At 43.3% G+C, this 26,355-nt stretch overlaps 4 protein-coding genes across 6 annotated transcripts in view; 2 read left to right on the forward strand and 2 right to left on the reverse strand.

Moving 5' to 3' along the window:
- Positions 1–68: 68 nt before the first annotated feature.
- Positions 69–26,355, reverse strand: part of cldn23l (claudin 23-like) — a 96,169-nt gene continuing 69,882 nt past the window's right edge. Inside the window, exons 2-3 of one of the 3 annotated variants that reach the window (XM_052086343.1) lie at positions 3,548–3,634; positions 69–3,169 (exon numbers count right to left, since the gene is read on the reverse strand). In XM_052086343.1, the coding sequence (XP_051942303.1) occupies positions 2,351–3,100 (750 nt within the window). In that variant the 5' untranslated portion in view covers positions 3,101–3,169; positions 3,548–3,634 and the 3' untranslated portion in view covers positions 69–2,350. Of the gene's footprint in view, positions 3,170–3,547; positions 4,104–4,145; positions 4,582–26,355 lie in introns of those variants that run through there. The other 2 variants (XM_052086344.1, XM_052086342.1) reach the window with 2 other exon arrangements.
- grhl3 (grainyhead-like transcription factor 3) lies at positions 8,870–19,569 on the reverse strand. The gene is made up of 15 exons (XM_052086298.1): positions 19,403–19,569; positions 18,204–18,378; positions 18,050–18,114; positions 17,377–17,644; positions 16,815–17,054; positions 16,204–16,315; positions 16,032–16,126; positions 15,316–15,474; positions 14,863–14,938; positions 14,138–14,259; positions 13,472–13,497; positions 12,637–12,722; positions 12,463–12,548; positions 12,285–12,349; positions 8,870–9,839 (listed from the first exon to the last, which is right to left on the reverse strand). Exons 1-15 carry the CDS (start codon positions 19,417–19,419, stop codon positions 9,722–9,724), a joined length of 1,710 nt encoding a protein of 569 aa, XP_051942258.1. The 5' UTR covers positions 19,420–19,569; the 3' UTR covers positions 8,870–9,721.
- Positions 10,334–26,355, forward strand: part of rcan3 (regulator of calcineurin 3) — a 68,207-nt gene continuing 52,185 nt past the window's right edge. The window contains exon 1 of the mRNA XM_052086331.1: positions 10,334–10,482. Within this exon, the coding sequence (XP_051942291.1) occupies positions 10,480–10,482 (3 nt within the window). The 5' untranslated portion in view covers positions 10,334–10,479. The remainder of the gene's footprint in view (positions 10,483–26,355) is intronic.
- Positions 10,335–26,355, forward strand: part of nipal3 (NIPA like domain containing 3) — a 35,209-nt gene continuing 19,188 nt past the window's right edge. The window contains exon 1 of the mRNA XM_052086317.1: positions 10,335–10,482. Coding sequence (XP_051942277.1) covers positions 10,480–10,482 — 3 coding nt within the window. The 5' untranslated portion in view covers positions 10,335–10,479. The remainder of the gene's footprint in view (positions 10,483–26,355) is intronic.

Raw genomic sequence — 26,355 nt, forward strand, 5'->3', positions numbered from 1 at the left:
GATAAGGATTAAGCAGGTGGGAGTCGAGATGCCTTTTATTTAATACACAACTACAAACATGCAACAACTTTTTGTTTGTTTAAATACACAAAATGTGTATATACGGTAAATCTGATGTGCCAAAACACTTGCACACACTTAAAAAACACAACATAAAAACATGTTGAAGCACACAAAATTAATAAAGTTGAATAAAACTGTATTTATAGTTTGTACTTTTTTTGCTGCAAGCAAACAATAAGCGCACTATTCCATTGGATGTAAAATTGGATTTACACCAAATCGGTTTGTTTGTTTGTTTGTTTTTGAGTGAGTCTGTTTGCTATGAAAGCGTACCAGCGCAACTAAAAAGCGACTAGTTATGGCACATGAGATCTCAATACAGTTGCCTTAACAACAACCCCCCCTTAGCTTAATGCTAACATTTATGGAAAATGTCATTGCCATGCTAAGAGCTAGCAGCTTTACAACCCTTTAAACAACAGATATTTGTACACAAATGGTGTAACAGCACATCTAGACAGACAAGTTAACAATACTCAATACTCAAACGATATAAAACGAATAATATCAGAGTAACATACTGAGTAGTCGTGGAAGAAGTATGTTGTTCTTCCTTTGTCTACATGACTATTATATACATCACTACCTCCTGGTGCCCAAGGTGGTCACACCAGAAGGAGCAGCATATTATCAGAATTGCAGCATTATGTCAAGTTTTACAAAGTTTTTAATGCTTTACATTCTCTTTCATAGTGTTTTTAGTCTGTTTTTATCAACTGGAGTGAAATGGTGATACAAGTTTAGAGTAAACATCTTAAGGCACGACTAGACTGCTACTTAAGTGGGGTAGACTGGACCCAAGCTATTCGTGGTGGATCAGGACCGGCTTGGCCCACGAATAGTTGAAGATCCATCTGCAATTGATGCACCCATTATGAATACATTTGGGGAAGAAATCAAATAAAATGGGATTGGTTTTCTGCCAAAGCCAAAGCCCTGTCTAATATGAAAAGTATTGATGTGGCGCATCTGTAGACACTTGTTACCTTTTGGTGGAGCGTCAATTAATCGGATCTTCACGATTTGCAACAGGATCCGTACTTCCAGTTTTTCATTTGATTCTTTTATTTATAATTTGAAGTGTTATTCATGTCAGTCGGCACTGTAATCATGACTTCACTGCTGTATTAGTGGAGGTTGGCGATAGACAACAGCACGTTACGACTCACAGTACGCATTCAGGTTACTCTGCCGCTGCAGGAACGGAACGACGTCAGAAAGCGAGGCCCCCTGTAGTTGTGTTCAGATGCGGTGTGATGTTTCTTGTTTTTTTTGGCATTTAACAGTTCAAAGCATGGCTGTGAAAGACGGCACAAAAACACAGTCATACTGCAGTCATATCCGGAGTGAGCAACTGAAGAAGGGCGTCAATGTCACACGAGGAAACAGTTTGGCGAGGCGATGGAAAAGTGTCTCTGCATTCAATACCGTTTTGGAAGTTCTTAAACTGAATTTACAGTAAATAATGTCATGTTTAAAAAAAAAGCATACCTACGGCACACGTGAATGAAACATTAACCCAATTAAGCTCTAAGGAACGCTACTATATCAATTATGGTCTTGGACATACATGACTTTATTCTTGTAAGATTCCGATTTTTCATCTCAATAAAATATGTACGTCGTTGTAATGTTCGCACCGTAAGCCGCACATTTGAGTTTCTTGAATTTTTGCTTATTCAAGGACTGGGAGTCGCGGCTTGGAGTTTGAAGCGGATTACGTGGGACAGGAAAAGTGAACTAATCTCTTTTCGTCAATGGATGCTACAGCTTCGTTTTTGCTTTCAAAACTTAGCTTGTAGCAGACGTGTGCACATTTTCACCTCTGATCCACTGGTGAAAGGACACTTTGATCCTCTCCTCTTTCATCCATAACTGCTTCAGACAACAAAGTGTATGCAGAAAATTGGTGAAGATCGTACGACTGTCTGTGTCCTATGTGTTGTGTTGTGTTTGTTTTTGGTTATTTTGACTTCAAAATGGCGCCGCGAGAGTGGCTGCCTTTCCAGCAGCTCCTATATTTTGTTGTTCTACTTCTGCCTTTCATAACTTTGCTGCTGTGAATTGGGAATTTCTCCATTGCGAGACTAATAAAGGGTTTCTTATCTTATCTTATCTTTTTTGGGGTACATCTTACTCATTTGCTGTTTGTGCTTTGGCGCCAACAGGTGGCATCTTGGTGCCAGGGAACTATGTCAAACTGCGGCGAGGAGCTTCATTCGGTGGGTCTTCGACTAGAACAACAGAAGTGCTTTTCCACCATCTTGAGGAAAGTCACAGTCACATTCTAACAGCTAACTTCATAAATGTCAGAGTCGGGCTTGTTGCGAAACTCCGAGCACGGTCGACAAGCGGGGCAGGCTGCCAACTCCGGGCAGGTTCTGCATCTCGGTCTCTTGAAGCTTACCACGAGGGCACCCCCTCCCAATATCTGTAGGCACGAACCCAACCACCCGAAGTAGAGGGAGCCGGCCGGACCCAAGCTGAGCTGAGGGAACCTGGTGTTGTTCACGTCCTGCTTGGTATCATCCGTCCCCAGCCTGCGCAGGTTGTGAGTGTAGATCACCAGCGCGGTCATGCTGAGTAGCCCGGCCACCACCACCAGGAGCCCCCCCGTGGCGGCCACTCCTCGTAGCGGGAGATCCGTCCAACAGCGGACCCCGATGCAGGCGAGGAGGATACCCGTGCCGCACAGGAACAACGAGGTCAGTACCAAGCCCTGCGCCAGGCGAACCCGGCGGTCTCGCTGATAAGGACCCATCACCGGCCAGCACTGCTTCAACTCGGAGTGCTCCAACTGCAGACAACTCTCCCAAAGCCCATCGGAGCGAACCAGCAGAAGGCCGTCCGACGTCCCCGGGCGGAGTCCGGGACTGTGGCTTTTCACCACCGTTCGGAGGAGAATGGAGCCAGGCCTGGCCAAGTCCAGACGGGTGTGGCCCTCTCTCCACTGAGGGGTGATGGCAGCGGTGAAAAGCAGCACCAGACCCAAGGGGGCGAAGACGATCCCCATCACCATGGACGTTGGAGTCTGCATTCCCCTGATTGCTCGAATGGTGCAGATTCGATTTTCAGAGAGAGCCGATATGGTGCAATGCTGAAATAACTTGGAGGAAAGAAAGCTGTTGTCAGTGGACATTTACGCAATATTTTTAAACAACTTTCACTAGGGTGGTTCCAGGCAGCAGAATGCAGGCGACTACAAGTGACCCTGTGGCTCACTAGCCCGTTGAGATGAGATCTCTTTCTACAGGGGGGTCCATCACACAGATACAGTCAACACAACCGAGGGTCAAGATATTGTTTAAATGTTGAGTGTAATGAAAGGGGCCATATTATGCTAAATCAACTTTTTGTTTTTTTTTACCCACATTAACCCCGCCCCCTGCCACCCACCCTTCACCCATCTCTGACTATTCCTTCTCATTCCTCCTCTCTCAGAGCAACAGCTCCACCTGATCCAAGAAAACGACTGGGTTCTCACTTTTATACATTTGTCGTCTTCTGCTCCGTCTTTGCTTTTGTTTTCAGTGCCAGCTGGAGTGGAGGGCGTGCCTCTTTATTGGTGCACCTGTTTCTGGTAAGCAGTCAAGCCTCGCCTTGTCACTGTTGGAAAATGCACCTTGGTTGCCGTTTGCTCAAGAGAAATTTTCGAGAGACGATTATAAGCACAATTAAGAGAATAAAGGGTTGAGTCTGAAGTGTTCTGAGACACACTCCGCATCATCTAAAATTGGAAATAATAAAAGGTGAGGCCATTCTTTTGCTAAATTGTCAGGTAATGGTGACTCTATCATGTGCCCTGAGGTAGTAAGATATTAGATTTTGTAGAACAGTGTCATCTGGAATAGAGTCACAGTCAGGAGGAATTTTAGGCAAGTAACTAATAAAGATGTGGGGAGAAAAAAAAATTGTGACCCTAGGAATGAGCCCTGGTGCACACCCGTCTCAATGAGCGTCTAACTGACCGCTACTGTCGGAGACAAACTGAAGTCCGTAATGAAAGAATGAGGTAAACCAGAGTAAGGACTCTCCGACTCGACCATTTATATTCATTCTATGAACCGACATTGATTCATTACCTCAGGTCGATGCCGCTCCTCTTGTACGGCGGACGATTTTTCGTGCCACTCTGTGGAGGGTTAGAGCACAATGAAAACCCCAAAATGACTCAGGTGCTGAAGCGATGCACCCAGGTTTGTTCGCAGCCTGTCTCTGTTGCTAGGGAACAATCATATTGTCACCAACATGCAGATTTTTGTTGTTTATGAGGCTTCTTTCTATGCGCGTGCTTGTCTGCATGCCCGTGAAGCATTCAAGCGGCGACGTTGATGTGTCGGCGGTGCCTTCCGGTGTTACGCTCTTCATGTATGTCACTGCAGGCCAGACGCAAGCCATTGATTAGCGGGTGAACAATCAATAGCTCTAAGTCAGGGTGATGATAGTGTCTGGATGCTCGTGTGTCTTTGACATTTTGGGTGCCACACTTGATTTGGGGCCCCCATGATGTCCATCCATTATGGACATCATAGGAAAAAAAAAAGAAAGGAAAAAAAAGGAGCCATTAGTGTTAAGATGAGGAGACTTTCAGTCTTGTGACGTCTTTTTCCTGACAATTGATGCTCCGTAACGACCTTGATGATGCTCTCGTCCCCTTGGGTAGTAATAATGTCAGGCCAGTGCCTGGATGCAGAGCGAGTCTGACCGCAGGACAGAAACAAAACAAAACGAGAAACAAAAAACCAAAACAGCGAGACAATGTAGAGACATGATGTGACTCAGCACCATTAGCAGCTGAAGCATTCTCATTGTTCGTTTTCATTTTTGCATTTCGCACAATAGTAATAAAACAGAAATAGCAACAAAAAGTAACATTGGGAGTGGTGGTGGTGGTGGTGGGGATTTGTCTTTGACTGGCTGGACAAATGACAAATAAGATGATAGGAATGCTAAAGAAGTTCAATTGGGCGGTTGACAATGAAACCGTTTTTGAGAACAAAAATTAGAGAGGTGATGATATATTTATGAGAACGGTTCTTTTAATTACAGCATTGCCAGACAACTGGATTTACTTCCGTCGCCCAGCTGTTTTTGCACATTCTACTCTTGGCTCCTCCCTCAAGTGGATGAAGTTGCTACTGCTGTCTAATGACGACTGCAGCCCAGTCCACCAAAGCGGTATCATGTCAAATTCGATGAGTGGTTGGGCAGCCTCCAGAGAGGAGGTACGGAAGCTCACAACCTGGCCCAGAATGCTGCAAAGACAGAGGACTTTCGGGGGGGGTGGGGGGGGGGCAGAACCGACCAGCGTCTCAGCGCTCTGCAACAATCGAAAGCTGCAGCTGGCCTTCTCGCGCTTGTCCATTGAGAGCCAGCTGACGTACTGTCTCTCCAACTGGCACAAGAGCTGCACTGAGGCAGTCGCAGCGAGGCTTCAGAGGATAGTGAAAGCTGCACCAAGTATCGTTGGCCGCCCCTCTGCCCTCCCTGGCGGACATTTACACAGCATGGCTCGGAGCACGCCCTGGTGTTCAGCTGTTTGAGCGCCAGCCATCTCATAGGCCGCACAGATGCTCAAAAACAAGCACCAAGCAGACTGAGAAACAGTTTCTCTTCTTAGAGCCCGAAATCCGGTTTGACATCATCAATCGGTCCGTGCAATTAATCAGTCTGTGAATGTAGGCTTAAATCAACATCTTGTGCCATGCATTTCATTTTTTTACACTGAAAGTGGGGAGTTTCTCTGCTACTACTCCTTCTATAAATAACCTATCCATCCATCTATTTTCTGATCCGCTTGATCCTCACCAGGGTTGCGGGGTGTGCTGGAGCCTATCCCAGCTGTCTTCGGGCAGTAGGCGGAGGACACCCTGAACCGGTTGCCAGCCAATCGCAGGGCACACAGAGGTGAACAACCATTGCCGCTCATACTCACACCTCGGGACAATTTGGAGTGATCAATCGGCCTGCAATGCATGTTTTTGGAATGTGGGAGGAAACCGGAGCACCCGCAGAAAACCCACGCAAGCCCGGGGAGAACATGCAAACTCCACACAGGGAGGCCGGAGCTGGAATCGAATCCACGACCACTGCACTGTGAGGTCGACACGCGAACCACTCGAGCACTGGGCCGCCAATACAAATAACAATAATATTGCTAAACATACACTGTAGTTATAATAATAATGATGATAGTGATAATAATACTGAACCCCCCCATTCCGGTGACATGTCCGCACGGGCGCATGATTAGAACACATTCGAACAGTTCGATATTCCCAAGACAGTAAGATTTCAGGCAACAAATACCTGCGGTCTGAAGCCATTGTGAAGAAGTATTGCATGTGTGTGCGTGTGTGCGTAAGTAATTACAAATGTTCATTTGCGCGATGACACAATGGGAAGCTGACAGCGAGGAATTAAATGTCATGCATACACACGCGTCACCCCCTCTCAGTGTTGATGAATGGGCTGTTGGGACACCACATTATCTGTCAATCAATCCATCCATCCATCTATGAATCTATCTATCCATCCATCCATCAGTCTATCCACATTAAAAAAATTAAACCAGACACCACATTAACACCAAAAAAGACAGAAATTGACATATTATTCAAAGGATAACAATTACATAGATAGATAGATAGATAGATAGATAGATAGATAGATAGATAGATAGATAGATAGATAGATAGATAGATAGATAGATAGATAGATAGATAGATAGATAGATAGATAGATAGATAGATAGATAGATAGAAGTAGAGTGAGAGAGAGATGTCATATGTGTCTGTATCAATAATTACATTTTATAATATTATACTGTATATTATAATATTATATAAAATATTATAATATACAAGGGAAAATAGCTAAAATAGTATGTAGACATGTAAGATGAACAGAAATGTATGGGAGATTTACAGTAAAATACAGTATATTTGTTTAGAAAAAAATCTAAATCAATATTTGGAAAATGTCATTAAATAAATAATAATGTTTAAAAAAGCAATTTTGAAGTTAAATAACAAGTAAAAACAAGAATATTCGGCAAAAAAATATCAATGAATTAAAATAAAACCTAAAAAAATGCAAAAACATAGAATAAGTAGATTGACACATACTGTATAATTCTATAATAATCAATAAATATGATTAAAGAATACATCAAATAATGAAAGTTTTAAATGATATAACAAAATAATATATTCACAGTTACACATAAGAAAATTTTAAACTATTAAAAATATTGTAGGGGACAAAAATTGAAAAATGATGTATACATAAAAATGAAATATAAACAAATGAGCAAAAAAACAACAACCCTGAAATCTTCGAAAAGTTAAAGGTTAAGAGATAATAAAAGTATAATAATAAAATTTAAATGCCATGGGACCAACACAGATGACTGACAAAATGGATGTGAAGACTGCTGTTGGAACATCATCCGGACCGTGCTGGAATAAACCACACAGACAGACAGACACACACACGCACACACACAAACACATTCTTGAGAGTGGTACTGATGCAAAAAAAAAAACTCACCAAAAAAAAACAACAACAACAAAAAAATGGAAGATGGTGGTGTCTGCTGAACATTACAACACTAAAGAGGCTTGTGATGAATGAAATGAACACACTGCAGGCTATTTTTAACCCGATCACATGTACTCTATTTTACACATGTGCAGAGAATGTGATCACACACCCACACACACAGACACACACACACACACGAGAGTCACTTGCCATTCAGAAAGCGTTCTCGGTATCTGACTGCAGATCAGTAGCTTCTCTCAGAGGAGCAAACACGGCACCGATGTTAGAAGCATCTCGTCGTCATTCATCCCCGCCTGCCTCCTGGTTCTGTCTCCGAGCCTGTGTTTGCGTCTGTCCTTACGTCCTTCCTTTTTCCGCTAGCCTCCCGCCCATGTGCTTCTCTGTCTCACCTTCTGCTCAGGGTGTGTATGTGTGTGTGTGTGTGTGTGTGTGTCTGGGTTTTATTGAGCATTCTGTCTGCCTCTGCCAGTGTAACCAAATAGGGGAAGAAGAGCGAGCCGTTTTCGCTCTCCATGCCCATTACCCCATTACAGTGGTGGGAAGCGCTCCTGTAATGCCCAATCTCAGCTCAGTTTGCAAACACTGACAGCCATGTTTTCACAAAGCGCAAAAGAACAAGAGATGGTCCTGTAGGCTCATGTTAAGTCGCCGTTTTTTTTTTGGGGGGGGGTGGACACCGTAAAAAGTGGCTAAAACTAGTAAACGCTGGTACTGGTGCAGACGGCCCACTTAAAGCATGAAATATAGGGCAGTGTAAGCGCAACTGAGATGTGTCTGCCATCTAGTGGTGATTGGTTCTATTACAACTCAAAACTGCAGTTGGTTCGACCTGTGCATATTCACAGTTCACCACCCAAGGATTGGCATATTTTCATATATTTTTTTAATTTTCAAAATTTGTTTTCATAATTTGAAAGGAATTTCTTTCCCCCAATTCACCCATTTTTCATGGAAATTGAATAAAAAAAATTAATAAACATGACAAAATATGTAGATAATTGATGATAAAACATTTTTTAAAATTTTGTACTCTAGTGTATTTCATAGTCTGTATTTTTATTTTTATTCGTTATTATTATTTTTTTAATTTAAGTGAAGCAATTGAATTAGTACTACTTTGGTCAGATTCACGCTTACATAAACGGAGTATCTGCACATCACCTTAAGAACAGGATGTGCCAGTTTATTGCCCAACGTTAACAGTGTGCAATGGCTGGAAAAAAAAAATGAAACAGACACGTCTCATACACTTGTTTATTTTCGTACAAAACAATTGGCAAAATATGACTAATGCAACCATTTGCCTTTTGCTTATATGATGAAATATTACAGGGATACATGTTTGCTTTGAAATGATAATATATCAGAAAGCACAAAAAAAACTCACACACACACTCTCTCTCACACACACATGCACCCACACACACTCGTTCACAAACACAAACATGACATCCATACTATGAAAGTCCAAAGACGGACCTACAGTCTCCACCAAACAAACAGGAAATGTCCACAGTTTTGGGGCTAAATGATGACCAATACTAACTCTGCTTTTGGTTTGACGGAGGGAAATGTGTGACGTTTGCTTGTGAATTCATTCGTGCTGAAACTGCCGGGAAACCTTTCGAGGAAGTAGCAGTTGAGAAACGCTATCGGCAGGCTTTTCGTTTTTTTTTTTTGTGTGATGTACTCAAAAGAAAAATAACAACACGCCCTTGGTGTTGGCAATCTGCTCATGCTAAATTGCCGGAGCGCACTGCAAATCATGCTACGGAGCGCCACGTTCATCTGAAATACATTGAATTGTAAAAATGGTACTTTATAAAACACTGTCATCATAAAACGTATTTACAAACGAATATGTACAAGTAGAACATCATAATTGCTTTGACAAATAAGAACAAGGAGGATGGGGGTGGGGTGGGGGGGCTGGGATATGGCGTTATTTACAAAATTGGAGATATTTGCGTCTGAAATTTAAAGGTCAGCTCAGGTGTCTCGTTGTTTTGGTCAGTCCGCAGCTGGCTGGCTTATTTTGTTCTTCTCCTCGCGGATGGCGTAGTGCTTTAGGGATGTCGGCGTAATGACGTCATCATACTTCAATGAGAGTGACCTGGAACTGACCGCTGACCACCTCCGACATCTCGATGAGGAAAGCGGACTGGTTGGTATAGTGTTCGATAATGATGTCGTCCATGTTGACGTAAATTCTGCGGGGGAAAGGGAAAAGACTTGAGTGGGAGGATGCATAAAATGCCAAGCACGAGGCCATGCGTCTGTATAAGCGTCTTTCAGGTGTGCAAAAATGGAATTGAAAGGAACTGGAGGAACAAAGAAAATGACTTTTTGGCTGTTGAACACAAAACCATTGAACAGAAGGCATTTGAGAAACCAAGAAGTCATTCTGAAGGCAACTATACTTCTTCTAGGTCAGCGGTCACCAACCACCGGGCCGCGGACCGGGTCATTTGTTACCGGGCCGCACAGAAAGAATAAATTACTGCATCACTTCCGCTTTATGTTTCTGTTTTCTGTTTTATTTTGAAAAATTACCGGGTTCTCTGTTTACATCCGTCTACGCTATGTCACTATGGACGCAGGTCAAGGCGCCCTTCACGGTCACGTGACAAGTTACCGCTAGCAAAATAAGTTAAAAAAAAAAAACAAACGTTTTTGAAAAGTTTCTTTGGGAAGGGGAAAGGCCCAGCGAGGAGACAGAAGAGGAGCCTACGACTTTCAAGACAAAGTCGACTACATTTAATAGACAGTATCAGGAGTCCTACTTAAAATATGGATTTGTCTCAACGGGAGATTCCGACGCACCAAGCCCACTCTGCATAATATGCGGCGATGGTGAGTCTGATTTTTCATGCACTTTTTATCTGCGGTGTATGTTATTTTGAAGGCACGTTTAAACGTTACCATCGGGACCAGAGAGTGTTGCGGCCAAATTGGACGTTCCTAGTGTCGTCGTGATTCGTGTTTATTGCTATGTTTGGAAAATACCGCGGTTTTCATGCAAGTCATATCATATTGTTTTGTTGTATTTATCCCGCCATTTTTTAAAGACCGGTCCCTGAAAATATTGTCTGACATTATTAAACCGGTCTCTGGGGCAAAAAAAAAAAGGTTGGGGACCACTGCTCTAGTTTGTTGAACACCAACCCAATTGAAAAACTCGGAAAACTACTGAACATTTTTGAGGTTGCTGAGAGGCAAGTGGTTGACGAGATTGAACAGTAATTGTCAATCTAGAAGTTCAATTGCTTCTCCGGGAAGTTGGACAGAGGGCAACTGGGATTCTTGGTTTTCAATCCCCACCCTTAAATATCACCCAGTTGACGGCTATTCAACTTCAGTTCCAAAAACGACTGAAATTCTTCTGGCTTGTCAAATACCAGGAAAAAGACGGTACCGTGAAAAAAAATCCAGTTCCCTTCTATTCATGTTTTTGGAGTTCAACAAACTATAAAAAGTCCAGTTACTTTCTATTTTGTGTTTACTGGAAGACAAGCTAGTCTTCTTTTTGTCTTCTTGTGAAATAACACAAAATTCAGTTGCCTTCAATTCAACTTGATTCAAAGCAACTTGCCGTCTTCTTGGTTGTTGAAAAGCAAGACATTAAATATATGATCGTGAAAACCAAAAAGTTGAATAAAAGGCAACTGGATTCCTTTCAGGTTTAGTCTTCAGCAACCTGAAAGAAGTCAAATTGCCTTCAACGTTTATTGGAAGGAAACACAACTTCTTCTTGGTGTTCAACAAGTCAATTTTTTTTCTCTTCAACATTTCCGTTTCATTGCTTCCAAGATTAACTTAGATCAAAGGCAACTCAACTTTCCGACACCCCACGACGTGGTCCAATCGTCTTCGAGTCGAGCAGTTTTTTTACTCCAGTTTGTGGTTGGCTACAGGTGCGGTCAACACGGAGGACTTAATAAAGTGGATTACGCATTCTTTTATCTGACGTCAGTAACCTATAATCGTGCTGGTTTGGCTCCTAGCTTGTAAAAAAGAAAAATACTGTACTGTCCGTCTATCTCCAGCATGGGCGTCTCATAAATCAAGGTAGTTTGACTCTTTCTCCCCCCCCCCACCCCAAGCCTTGGCTCAACCGTCAGCCGTAAGCCCTTCAAAGACTATAATGAGTGAATTAGCGACACGCTCACACACTGCGCCTGCAGGCTGCAAGCCGATTGAAGATGAGGAGGGAGGGGAATTGCCGAGGGAATGTAACTCAACCTGTTGGCTTGGCTTCGGTGCCCCTGCGGTGACGAGCGGCAGGGAAAGCAGACTGTCTGTCTTTTCGGACTGTACGAAGTCCTCGACGACACCGATGTTCTTTTCGACTGCGTGTGTGACGGGTGCATTCGTCAAATCGAATTATAGCGGCGGAAAACCGTCCGGTTCACAGGATAATGGAAAGATAACAAATCGGCATGACTCATCTTCAGGACTTTTGTAATATTTATATCCCTTCCTTAGTCAATTTTTTTTTTCCCTTAAAGGGGGAGCTGCAATTAACACATTCCTTAAGGCTGAGACAAACCGAGCAACCTACCGAGCCGGTCTGTCAACTTGAGATTCCGCAAAGGAACTCATCATGGAGTCCCATGAGTCAAGCAAAAAAAAAAAAAACACAAAAGGCCACTCACCCTCGTTTGCATTTCTTGTAAATTTTCCCAATGGTGTCTTCTTGCATGCCGTACTTATCTGAAATCTGATGACGGAAGAAAATAAGATGAATTTGCGTCTTTCGAAAGGCAATGCAACATTTTGGTATGTTGTTGTTGTTGTTTTTTTTTGTTGTTCATCAGGATGTACTGTACTCACAGCTTCTCGTAGGCCCGACACCGTTGGCGTGCTGAGCATGAGCGCGTCGAAAACCTCCTCGGCGGCTCTCCTCACGTACAGCAGAACTTTTGGGAAGGGGAAACGGAAAGCGGAAGCGTTGAGCCCCTTCTCAGTGGCTCCGCGACCATCGAAACAACAGTTGCTTTTACTGACCTTTTTGGGAATCGTCTCTGCGCGCTTGCTTGCCAGGTGGAGAGCTGCTCTGCTCTCTTTCCGAGTACAATCGCTTCAGAGAGTTTCTGAATGCACAAAGACACACATTTCACCGGGGGTTCCCATATTGGGCTGTGCGAGCAAATAACCGGCGCAACCCCGAATCTCTTCCTTGAGATGCTTCACATGTGCGAGAGTGCAACTTTTGTGTGCATTGTTTTTGTCGGATCAGCGGTTCCATAAATAGATGGATGGATGATGAAACGAGATGTCCTAATTAGATGTTAGTGATGCTTTGGGTGTGTGTGTGTGTGTGTGTGGGGGGGAGAGGTGCGCCATCTCAGCAACACCTCAAAATGTTTGGGAATTTTTGGGCTGTTACGTTTCTGATATGAAATTGCGATAAAGTGGCTTTGAGGGAGTGCGGCACCTTTGTAGGAAATACTGAAGGAGGTGCGCCACTAAAAAGTCTGGAAATTGCTTCTTTCGTCTCATACAGTTCCATTAAATTGCTCTAAACGGGCTTTGGAGGGGGACATCAACGACAGTTTTCAGGATTAACAAATTCGGGAATGGCTGCTTAAGGCTGACTTGTGCCACAGTTGAGCTTAGAGGGGGTGCGCCAACTCCGATATAGTGTTGAAGGTGGTGCGCCACACAGAATGTATTCGAAAAGCTGCTCGATTTCTCTATTGGAAATGATTCCAAGTGGGTTGTGTACCAACACTGCCGGAATATTGCATGGGAGGTGTGCCACTGATACAGAAATGTATCAGTGGCACACCTCTGACTGTACATTGCAACATTTAGGGAAGAGTTTTTTTTCCACGCTTACCTTTCGTTCTCTTCCATGGGCGTGGTCTGCAAAAGTAGGACACAAAGATCTGATCAGATAGCCGATAAAGACATTGCTTCATGCCCCCCCTCCGCCCCACACACCCCCTGCTTTTGTAATCCGCTCATGAAGGAATGTTATCACGGCAAGATGACGTTTCCCATAACCTTCACGCTCAAGGAGGAAATACAGACGAGACAGTGCTTAGTGATTTTGTTGAAAGACGACCGCCGCATGAATCTGAACGGAAAACCTCCGAGGTTTTGAAACTCACGCACTCGCTGCATTATATAATGCATAAACTACAGTGTGGGAACGCCAGCTTGTCTGAACAGCGCCGTCGTGCGTGAGGAATAAGATGAGGGTGGCGCATGGGTCTTTGCGAGGTGCTGAGGCGCCAGGTGTGGATGGCCCCTCATCGTCTCTGCAGCGGCATGCGCTCGGTTTCGACTCCAATTAGCTCACTTCATTTTCACAATCCCCTCCCTTTTCCCACACCGCTTTTCCCACCGCATACTTTCCCACACATTTTTTTTTCTCTCTCTCCCGTGCCTGAGCTGATGCCTTCGGGGATGAGCTACGGGTCGGGAATATGACTCACTCACTCACTCGAGGGGAGGCACCTTGATTCATAAAAAAATAAAAAAATAAATAAGTGAGACCTACTATGCGCTGTAAACTGGACAGATGTGCTTCTGGGATAAAGAGGACTGGCTGGGTAATGTGATCATCCACAGTCTGGAAGAAGGTACAGTCGCTGCCCATGGAACTGCTCACTAAAGACTTGGCTGAGAAAAAAAAAAGAATGACACAGTATAATAGATGATATGTGAGGCAAGGAACGACCCATCCATCCAAACGTCCACAATGGGATGTGCTGGGGATGACCCCAGCTGACTTTGGGGAGGGAGATGGGGTGTAGACCCTGGATTGGGGGAAAACCCGATACATATAAACCGATGCATAAAATATTATGATTAAATATATATATGTATATATATATTTAATAAAATTAAATATATATATGTATATATATATATATTTAATTTTATTAATCTTATATTAATTATTAATTAATAAGATTAATTAATTAATAATCTTATAATCTAATCTTATATATATAATGATAAAAATATATATGTCAAGCTTTTTTTAAAGCATAATCTTTTTTTAATATTATGATTTATAAAAAAATTATATTATATATATATATATATATATATATATATATATATATATATTTTTTTTTTTAATGTCCATACACGAGACTACGAAGAATGTTTGTGGAATGTAGGAGGAAACAGGAGTGCCCAGAGGAAGCACACACACACACACACACACGCACAAGTGAGGGAGTAGTATTTTTTTAATTAACCTTTTGCAACACTCACCATTGCCGTCATTGTTCGTCTTGCCCCTCCTCTTGGTCCTCTTTCTCTCCTCGTCACGCATCTTCCTCTCAGCCCCCTGAGCATGCAACAAAAAGTTGACATTGAAATGGCTCAATCATATGTCCCAAAAAAAATCTTCACAAATTCTCAGGATGTTTTTGCTGAAGAAAATAGCAAATATAATGACATAACATCACGTAAAATCCAAATGTTACATTCATAGTGTCATGACTATCCGACTATCATCCCTTATATGGTCCATTTATGTATTTTCTTTTGTGTTTACCGTACACAAGTTGCATAGTATGTTCAAGCCGCTTGTATGTCAAATTTTGGCTCGCAATTAAAAAAAAAAATCAAGCCAAGTAACTTGAAAACCCTCACAAGTGGCGGCTCTCGTAAGTCAAGGTCCGCCTGTATTTTTCATGACCGAGATTCAATGCGACAACAAACCTTATCGCAGAAAATCTTGACTTGGCAGGCGGCTCTGTGTATGAGCTGATTGTTCCCCGAGCTGAAGTCATACGTGTCGATCTGCAGGTTGAGAGGCAGGCCTTTCACACCCTTCTGCGATGAAAAGTCGGTGCTTAGCGAGTTGATGCCGATAAACACCTGCAAGAAGACAAACAGACAATGTTTGTGTTTAGCATTTTTTTAATGTGTCTAATCGGATCTTGCTCCCACCGGAGCCTGGTGGGACGTGATGACAGGTTCAAGGCCTCTGGGCCAACGATAACAACGAGAGAGGCCAGTGTCTGAGAAGAATCTTTTTGATCGGCCGGTTAATGTCGTTGTTCATATTTTACTTTCACTAACATCGCTTTGGGGAAAGAGTCGACTGCGGTTGCTCACAAATGTCGGGTGCAGTCAAACCACACATTTTTTGGTCCCCTTAATAGCTCGACGGCTTGGGAATTGCGTCTTGTCTTCCTGATTCGCTCTACCTGCAGCAGGTTTTTCACCCGCAACCGCACCCCAAGCGCCACAGGGAAATGAGAATTGGCCTTTTGCGGTGGTGACAGCGCCTCGGGGCCAAAACGCATTTCTTGGATTCTTACCTTCCCTCTTCAGCCACTCCTCCTGTCTTTCTTTCTTTTTTTTCCCCCCTCTAAATCTTTCACCTGTTCGCATCGTCTTCAATACGTGGGGGTTTTTTGTATTTTATTTACCTTGGCTTCTTCATGGGGGTTCCAAATGAAGGAGAGGGCATTGAAGGCGACCTCCTCGATGTTGCTAATGCCAGTGAAGACTTCTTTGTAGTCCGCTATGAAACGGTATTAAAAAAAAATAAAATAAGGCGAGGCTTCAGTGGAGCGACGATTTGTTTGGAAGCCGACCTACCGATGTCAATGACTCTCTGCTTGACAGTCGGCTGGCGTGCGTGCCAGTGGTTCCAAAAGCGAAGCTGCATCTCGGGCGTCTTATCATTCTCGAACACGGCCATCACCACCGTCTGCCCGTCGGAGGGGAAAAAAAGCATAGAAAGAAAAACACGTGAGAGGAGAATTTAGTATCTGGCGGATGGAAAAATCATTCGTCACTCCCAATCCTTCTTTTCTGCTGTCATTGTCATCGCTTATGTACCGTGACCAGTCGTGAGATTGTGAAGATTTTTTTTTTCCCCATGTACGAGCTTGACAAAGAAAAGATTGTCACCTTATGTTAGAAACAAAGCAAAAAGAAAAGAAAACCACACCTTCCTTCGCTCCTTGCCTTTTTTTTTTTGCGCGTGTTGTTTTTGCACACACGTCACCTTAGATGTATGTCGTGGTATTAACAATAAATGTCACACTATGTCCTAGTATGAGCAGGGAATTAGTCACCTAGGAGCCACTTCATGGGAGGGACACTTATTTGGGAAGATTGCCACTTCGGAACAATTTATGCAAACCAAAAATAAAATAAAAATGCTCAAGTCAACATGAAACAAATCCCGTCATTTGGCTTCTTACCTTGACTTTGGTAGCAGTCATGCAGGCGCTGCTGTCCACTCCCTGCAGAGTGATGGGGTAGAATTGCCCCTTATTTAGGTAGACCATGGGTAACTCGCTGGATTTGTAAGGGGAGGCCGAGGGAGCGCCCAAGGAAAATTGGAACTCGCTCCTGAATGTCTCCGGCGGGGAACCAGAGTAGGAGCCCGAGTAGACGGGACTGGAGTGGTCCTCGGGGAAGGGATCGTTGTAGGTCAGAGTCTAAGAACACCCCCCCCCCAAAAAAACATGTTAAAAGATTGCAGATTCTGAATTTTAACCCTGGCGAACCCACGGGGTCAAATTTGCCCCCTATAAATTCCGCGACTCAAATTCTACCCTTAAACCCCAAAGGGTCAAATTTGGCCCTACTGCTAAATAAGGATTAAAGCATTGAATATTTGAAAAAAAAACATATATTTTGGTGTTCTGTGAACATATAGCAGCCATTTAATGTATAATTCATCATTTTCCAAAGAAGAAAATGGTTCTTGGGTTCTCCAGGGTTTAAAAAAAATTGCTTTGGAAGATCACCAAGGTGTACCTCGGCGCTGTGGTCGGGGAACGCGCTGCTCTCCGGCCACTTCTGAAGCAGAGAGTCGAAAATGTTATTGAGATCCTGCTTGTCGCTGTCCGCCGCCACGCTGGTCAGAGTGGCGTAGGTGTCGGCGTTGGGGGGCAGGGTGACGGCCAGCGAGGGGTTCTGCTTGGATCCTAAGACCTCAAGGGAATAGCTGGCGGGAACGCTCTCGGAAAGGATCTTCATGACATTGGCCGACGTCTCCAATGAGACGAGATCGTTGCTGGGAGTCCTGAGGGGGAGGGGGGTGGGGGAGAGTCGGTTGTTGGATCGAGACGATAGCAAGTAGCCTGCAATCTAGCTAGCACTTCATCTGTTTTAGCGTCTCTGAGCACACACGGCGAACGCAAAGATTTGTGGGTCGGGGTTGGGTACTATTTGGATCTTAATCCGGTTCTTGTTTGAGTTTCTCTGCGGGGTGTTTAACATGCTGAAGGTGGGGGTAGGGGGGGGGGGGGACACGAGAGTAAGGGGCTCAGTGGGGGACAGAAGGAGGGGACCGCTATTGTCTGCCCCAAGTGTTGCGTAACTCCTAAAGCGAGTCAAAGTTGATGATGGATTTGATTCAGGGCCGTGTTTGACTTGAGGATTACCTCTCTCCCCACTTCATCCAAAGTTTTTTTTTTTTTTCGTTTACCTCTCTGTTGGTTTGAAGATGCTACTGTTTCGGCTGCAGGCGGGAACTTTCTGCTCCTTATGGCTCTGGAGGGATTAAAAAATGGCGAAATGCGGAAATGTGAACGGGCTCGAATGAAACTCGTTTTTTTTTTTTTTTTTTGCTCGAGTTTTACCTTGCACTGTTCGTAAAGCATGGTAATGGCCGCCAGGTCGTCTCCCGGGTGGAGTCTGGGTTTGGCCAGGTTCTCCTCGGGCATTGGGTTATCCATGTACGACCAGGGGTCCATGTAGTTTGCGTTGTAGCGGTTATAGTTGAAGTTCTCGCTCTGAAAGACCACTCCCAGAGTCCTGCGAATAGCAAACCCCTACGTTTAACGACACGCGGCTTTGTGACAGGGTGAGGAAAGACGGCAGGAACAGAGCCTCGGGGCGGCGCGCCGTCTCACCCCTGAGCTGCGAAAAGGTTTCGATTGCAAAATCACAGAGCTGAGTAAGATCCGACGACACAAGTCCCGCAAAAGGCGCGGGACCACCCACTGACAAAACATCCACGCATCTTGTACTTTGCGGTTTCCAGACAAAGCAAAACAAAGTGCATTCTCCAATCCTTACGTAAACGTTTTTTATTTGTCCAACTCTTTAAAAGAGATGCTTGTGGTTTTCACCCGCAACCGAACGGAATCCTGGGATTTAGAGGATTGGATTTGTTTGGAGCGCGACGTCGGCTAAATATCCCGATGCCCGCCAACTAAATGAAAGCCCCCCCGCACCTCACCCCCTCCCCTTGAAGGTTTACCTTGGATAAACACTTCATCAAATGTGTCGATGGCAGCAAAAGACCACAGGTGCTCACCGCTTTGAAGGACTCGGACTACCGTGTGTACGTTTGCATCTTAGCGTCTGGGTCACTTGCACTCAGGTGCACCTGTTCCTGACTCGCAAAGCTCAAAAACCACCATGAACCCACTGCAAACACCTCGACAGGAGGGGAAACAGTGGGAGGAGGGGGGGGGGGCGCTTCTAGGGTTTCCCCATTATGTAATTCAATGCATTACATGCAGTCATTTCCCAGCGTCTCCATCCAACACCTCGAGAGGACATTCCCCATTTCCCGATTTTTCTTTTGTGTGCCGTGGCCTCTAGGTTCGTGCGACAAGGGCAGACCCAAACCATCCCATAATATCCATATCAGTTTTCCCAGCAAAAAAGAATAAAAAAAACCCCACCCCTCTTTTAAGTCAAGCATCTTTCACATGGGGGTCTCGTTGCAGATATAAGAAGATGGGGGGCGGCTGTATCCAAAAGATATCATCTCACTTTCTTTGAGCCATAGCGGATAAAAGCTACTTAAAATACAGAGGCGGGAACTTACTCAGTCTCTTTGGTCATGTCTCCAGTCCAGGTGCGCTGGAAATAGATTCCTTTTCAAGTTCTTTGCGATTGACTTTGTGGACGACTGAGTGACACGCCGACGAGTTGGAGTGTGTTTTGATTGCCCGCTGACGCGGCCCACATTTGATTTATACAAAGCGGCAGCCATCCCCTGCTCTCCTCCCATTGGCTGACATGCCTGAAACAGGTGTCTGAAAGGACAGGTGTAAGATCATTAACCCCCTCCGAGCCGAAGAAAGAAAGAGAGAGAGAGAGAAACTGCCTTTGCATGTGCAGATGAGCGCGCCGCACTTTGCGGGACAATACGGGGGTGAGGGGGTTGGGGGGGCTTTGAATGTCATTAACGATGCCACATAAAAGAGCGAGATTGGGGATCTCGGGGCTGTGAGCCGCCTGCCTGCGACGCTTTAAAATGTTAATCCATTTCGAGTTTCAGACACTTGGTTTTGGGTGCAAGGTTTTTCATGGCGTTCAAAAATACAACAACAAATGGTGTGTTGAATTTTTATTTCATCAAGTGGTTGCATGAAACAAAAGCATCTGGATCGAAATATTTATTTAATATGCGCTCAATAAATACTTGAAAGCATTTACAGGCTTCTTTTCAATTTTGATGAAGGAATGAATAACGTTTGTCACATGTACATGTGTAAACATTTGATTGCGATATTGTTTTAGCAAAACATTTCAAATTGACTCAAAGATGTTACACTTTCAAACGTGTCTTGAAACATTTTGAATTATGCATTCTGCCTTGTAGGAAGAAAATGTGTCCTGTTTGTAGCTGTAAAAGTGTTTTCAAGTATTGGGGTTTACCCAATACTTGAAAATACCCCAATATTGGGGTTATTGGCGTATTGCAGCATATCATTTGTTGTAGCAAAATATTTCTACATAAATAATATTTATTAGTTTCTGATAAATTTTTTTTAAAGAATAATTTTTATGATGCTAAAACACAGCACAACATCAAATAAATAACATTTAATCTACCGTATTCTCACATTGAGGCACCTGGTATCATGTTTTAGTTGTATTATCTTGAAATATTGGTGAAATTTAAAAAAATGTGTGGCCACTTGACTGCCGTTATATCATTTCCAAATATAAAACAATAATTTCTCACACGAACATTCAAAATGCATTTTTTGAGGTACATTTTATCATGCTGCTTAGATAACATGAATAAATAATTGTTTCATGCTTCTTTAAACGCATTGCTATGCATACAACGTCGATACTTTCTGTACTTTGGATATCCATTCAACCATCCGTCCGTTATCTGAACCGCTCTATCCTCAACCGGGATCGCGGCCTTGCTGGAGCTTATCCTAACCGTCATCGGGCAGTGGGCGGGGCACACCCTGAACTGGTTGCTGGCCAATCGCAAGGCACATTTAGACGAACAACCATTTGCGTTCACAGTCACACCCGGGGACAATTTAAAGTGTTCCAATAACCTATGCACACACACACACACACACACTGGCAGCTTGAATGTTGTGCGGTCTTCTTGTCACTCCGGCATGACATTGTAAAATCAACCCATGCGCTCACACACAAAAACATGTACACACGCACGCAACCGCACACACCTACACACAACACACACACACATTCACTGGCATAAGAAAGCAGCGCGTAAAAGAAGGAAGACTCCTCCTTATCCTTGCTTGGCACACCTTATTCCTCCACGCTACTTTCTTTCCAATGTTCAAATTACTTCTACGCAATTTATTAACGTAATGCAAAGTCCTTTCTGATGCACGACCGGTGCATTTCTAACACCGGCAAAACGCGGGCCGCAACGGGTTTCTCCTTAATCAGCTCATCCAAGGCGTCAACAACTTTCACTTCATTCGGTTTTTTTCCACTCTGACCCCCTCATTAGCATGAGACATTAGCACATGTAAAAAGTTCCTCGTTGTCATTTCCTCAATGTCCGCCATCTAAACAACCGTTTAATCAAGACTTTCCGTGAAATGTTGTAACTCTACGATGACTTCTGACAAAACAGGAGATATTTGTGAGATACTACACTACTGTTGTGCCATGTCATTGCAGGAGTTTCCAGATCTCTTATACGCTGATTCCTCATGCAGGAAGCCGCATATACCTTGGAAAGACAGCCATTCTCTCAATCAATGATTGGTGAGCCGGTGACGTACTTGCAATGTAGGATAGTACATTCTTAACCTGCTTCAGATAGCTCTGTGGCTTTGATGATTTCTTTTGATTTCTGTAGCACCTTGCACTAAGGAATACTTTATCACATTTTTCTCTGCCCACGTTCCATTGTTGTTTTTCAATCATTTTAATTTTGAAGAAAATATATGTGAAATTTGAACTCTATAGTTAAAAAAAAGCAAGCTATGAATGAGGAAATGATTCCTTTAAAAATATGATCGACCGAATAGTTGAACAGCTAGCATCAACATTAAATGCAACATGCTTGTTCACAGTGGTGCCGTGAGAGATACATGACTTACAAACCGTAAGCAAACAGAAGCTGTCTTAAGCTTTTTTTTAAACAACCACAAAGCCTTCACTAACATACTTTGTTTAACGCTACGGGCGTACGGGCTAACAATTAGCATCTATGTAGTGGTGGTGTTACCCTATAAGCGATGTATATATGAACACAAACAGCGATGCATGTAGACGGTTATAAAAATACTTCAAAGGCTTGTGGTCTTGATCCTCTGCGAAGAACGACTTATTTTAGTGCCGTATTGACAAGTTGAGATGTCTCAATGAGCAGTTTATCCATCTGTCTGACTGTATGCTGCCCCCGTGTGGCCGATACGTGCACGCCGGAATGAGCAGCACAATGCGCATTGCAGGAGAACGTGAAACTAAAACCGTTTCATTTAAAAAAAAATGATTACATGTCATTATTGTATGCTTTTAATGAGTATTCTCATTAAAAAATAAAATGCTTTTGTTGTTTTACCATTTTCTGTTGGGAACTAGTTCTGAATTTGTGATTGAAGGTTAAATTATTTTTACTAAAAATATTGTTTCTTGAACCATCTCTTTCACTTTCATTTCTGAGTGTGTGAAGGTCGTCGAAGACCATGCATCCCGGAGCCATAGATTGATTATGTACACTCGATATGGATGTGTGTGCGTGGGTGCGTGTGCGCATTCAGCCGAGCATGGCGGCACACAAACACTCGTCATGATGGCCCTTACGCGCCACTGCCACAGAGAAGGGCTTCTCTCAACACCTCTCTCCTTTCAGTCTCCTCACTATCTCTTTTTTGCCTGTTTTTTTTTCACTCACCTTCCGACTCTTCCTTTCGCTTCTTGTACCCAGTCCGCTGCTTATTCATTTTTTCCCCCCCTCCCTGTTAAAGGTTAGGTTTCGTCCCTCGCTCCCATGATGAGAGGAAACACATGTACTTATTCTTTTCAATCATCCGCGATTGCATTCATTCAATCGACGTGCATTCATTTTTCCGCGTTCCAATGACATTGTTTCCAGGTTCGATCACATTCAATCTGTGCGTGAATGTCGTGCTTTACGATCACTTGTTGACACAAAAGGAAGTAGTGCACGCAAGACATTAATGGAACTAATTACTTTCAACTACAGTAACACGTCATACTTGGAAGTAACCTACCCATGTTGTGTGTGTACGTGTGTGTGTGTGTGTGTGTGTGTGTGTGTGTGTGCGTGCGTGCGTGCAAATAAATCTATGTATGTATCGATCTATCTATACACAGTTTAGTAGAAATTAATTCAATCAAACTTTATTTACCAAGCACTTTTCTTTTGGTATGAAAAGTGCTCAAAGTGCTGTGCAATTAAAACTTCAAAATTACAACTTAAAAATGAGGATCCCCCCTCCTCCCAACATACACAAATATATTTCCCCACAAGCATGCCCATGCTCCTACACACACACACACACACACACGCAAACATACACAACATGCACACGTACCCTGATATTGAAAACACTTTCACCAATCAAATGTTTGTATTTTCTTGTCAACTGCTTCCATATTTTTGTCATTTAATATCCAAACAGAGGTGGCCCAGTGGTCGACGGGTTAGCGCGTCGGCCTCACAGTACTGTGGTACCGGCTTAAATTCCAGCTCTGACCCCCGTGTGTGGAGTTTGCATGTTCTCCCCGGGCCTGCGTGGGTTTTCTCCGGGTACTCCGGTATCCTCCCACATTCCAAAAACATGCGTGGCAACTTAATAGAACACTTAAAATTGTCCATGGGTGTGAGTGTGACCGCAGATGGTTGTTCGTCTTTGTGTGCCCAGCGATTGGCTGGCAACCAGTACAGGGTGTACCCCGCCTACTGCCCAAAGACAGCTGGCTTAGGCTCCAGCACCCCCGCGGCCCTTGTGAGGATGAGCGGATCAAAAAAAAAAAAGATATCTAAATAGACCTCTTTGTGACAAGATATGAGAAACAATAATTACGCATACACAGAATTTTACACACAGCTCCTAATTAGACACTATCGCTGGACTAAGAGGGTTGGTGTTGTTTTGATGAACTTTGTGTTCATTCTGATTTGATTCTGACACTAATGTCAAGCTTGACCTGTGTGTTGCAATGGTTTGACCCCTCTAAGGTGTTTTTAACACCCCTCAGCCCAACTATGCTGCTGTCACTTTTGTTTGGACGGACAGCAGAAAGGCTCCAAGGGTCTGGAAGACACACACCCCAACCCCAACCCCCGCCAACCACCACCTTCTACCATCAATATCCCCACCCCTTGGCAGCCCCTCTGCTTTTGAAAATTCCTCCCACCAAGAACCACTCCCAGAAACTCTACATTGCCCCAAAGGGACAGATCATTGAAGTTGAAGAGGAGGGGCTGGGTGTGTGGGTGTGTGTGTGTGTGTGTGGGAGGGGGGGGGGGTGTAAGTGTAGTTTTGAAAGAAAGTTATCGAGGCAGATACGGGACAGCTATGGGACATACAGTATGTGGTCAGCCATGCAAATGTTCAAATTTAGTAAGAGTATTTTGTCTTTGAAGGGCCGCTGGAAATGCGCAAAATTAACCTCTAAAATGGCCACTTGAAACCAAAATGGCAGAAATGCTGTTTAGTTTAGACTCTAAAACAAACAGCATGTCTGACATGCCTCTGAAATTTAGAGGTTTTTGAGACTTTTTCTTGGGTCTACTCAAAAACGGACGCGTCCACCAAATTTCATGTTGCTCAGTGAGACAGACTTCAATCGCGAAATTTTCAAATTGTTTCCTAGTTTGTGAAAGAGACCTGGAAATAAGCAAAATTACCCTATCCATGAAGCGCTGTGTTACAGCTGCTGTTGTTTTGAAAGCGCGATATGAAAAAAGATTGTATTGTAATATACAATGATGACTTCAAACAAAATGGCCGACTTCCAATGGCTTTTGGGCCATTGCTTCTTGAGTCTTTTTGGAAATTATTATCATGACAGTCATATTGGCCAAAATTCATGTTGCTAAGTGAGACCGGCATCAGGTACACAATTTTCAAATTTTGTAGGTGTAATTTCTCTTTGAAGCTCTTTGAAGCTTTGAAGCAAAATAATCCTTAAATGGCCGCTTCAACCGAAAATGGCCAACATCCTGTGTCTATTTGGGCCTTGCTTCTTGAGGCTTTTTGGAACATACTATTAGGAAAGACGGCATGACCAAAATTCACATTGCTGAGTGAGTCTGGCTTCAAGGGCTCAATTTCCTCATTTTTTCAGTAGTTCATCTTTGAAAGACCCCAGGAAATGAGCAAAATGACCCTCAAATGCCTGCTTCAAACAAAAATGGTCGACTTCCTTTGTCCTTTTGGGCATTGCTTCTTGAGACTTTTTTGTATGTGCTGTCGTGACAGACACGCCTACCACATTTCATGTTACTAACACTGGAGCTGAAGTTTTTTTTTTTTTCGATTTTTTTTTTTTTATTATGCGAGCCACTTCTATGGGAATATAAATTGTAACAAACCGCTTGCTCAAACGTTACAACAAGTACAAAGGCCAAACCATAAATGCTCCTAACATACATAAATAAATTTTTTGATTGATGCAGCATGAAGTTAGCATGGGCCTGAGAGGTCTTAGATTAGCAAAACAGGTTTCCCATCCCTGATTTATTGAAGACATCGTTTTGGATGTATATTGCCACTTCAAAGTTTAAGCGGCTGAATACCATATTAATGTTGACCGCAGCTCAGTTCACGGCTCGCCCCAGGCAGGGGAAGGCTGCGACGGAGAAAATGATTCTAACGTTGCTTAACATTGAGCTGCGCCTGAGGGTGGCTGTTGACAAAGCACCTGTGTGCGACGTCGGTGAGGGAATTGATGTGCTGGGAGAAAAAAAAATGAGGGCAGATTGTGAATCGGCACCAAAAAAAATCTACAAAACCTCATTTGCATCTGATTCAAAAAATGAGTCAAAATGTGTTGACTAGCGTTATTTTTAGCCACTCAGCTAGAGTGGAAAATCTCCAAGCTTTTAAAAGGCACTCGAGGGAATATAATTTCCTACTGCACACCAATTACAAATATTGTGCTCGTTTTTTTAAAAATGATTACCATTATTACCATTATATTGAATTTTAATGTGTTATTAGTAGTTATGTTTGTTTGCATGAAAAACAATTGCCATGCTGATTGGCTGGAAGAAGTAATTCCGCTTCCACATAGTGAGGCTTTGTCCATTTGGAACACCCCTTCAACTAAATATGCTTCCTTTTTTTTTTAGAGCTACTTCCCTGATTATCTTGCATTCAACGATGCCAAAAAAGCTAAAAATAAAGGCCAGAAAATAGTTGCCTAAATTCGATTGCTTTCACCTTCATGGGAAACGAAATGACTGCTCACTTTCCTAAAAACATAATATTTTGTTCAAGGAAACCAAACATGTGTTTTTCCTGCTTTCAATCTTCCATTTCAATACAAGTGCACTTTTCTCTATTTTTA

This window comes from Hippocampus zosterae, chromosome 14, assembly GCF_025434085.1.
Source record: "Hippocampus zosterae strain Florida chromosome 14, ASM2543408v3, whole genome shotgun sequence".
Lineage (NCBI taxonomy): Eukaryota > Metazoa > Chordata > Actinopteri > Syngnathiformes > Syngnathidae > Hippocampus > Hippocampus zosterae.

Bases quoted from the DNA above. Each gene is read 5' to 3' on its own strand.
- grhl3 (XM_052086298.1), bottom strand. The intron at 17,055-17,376 runs GTACACCTTGGT...GGGTGTTCTTAG, and splicing joins TCCCCGACCACAGCGCCGAG to ACTCTGACCTACAACGATCC. The intron at 12,350-12,462 runs GTGAGTACAGTA...TTCCGTCATCAG, and splicing joins TGTCGGGCCTACGAGAAGCT to ATTTCAGATAAGTACGGCAT.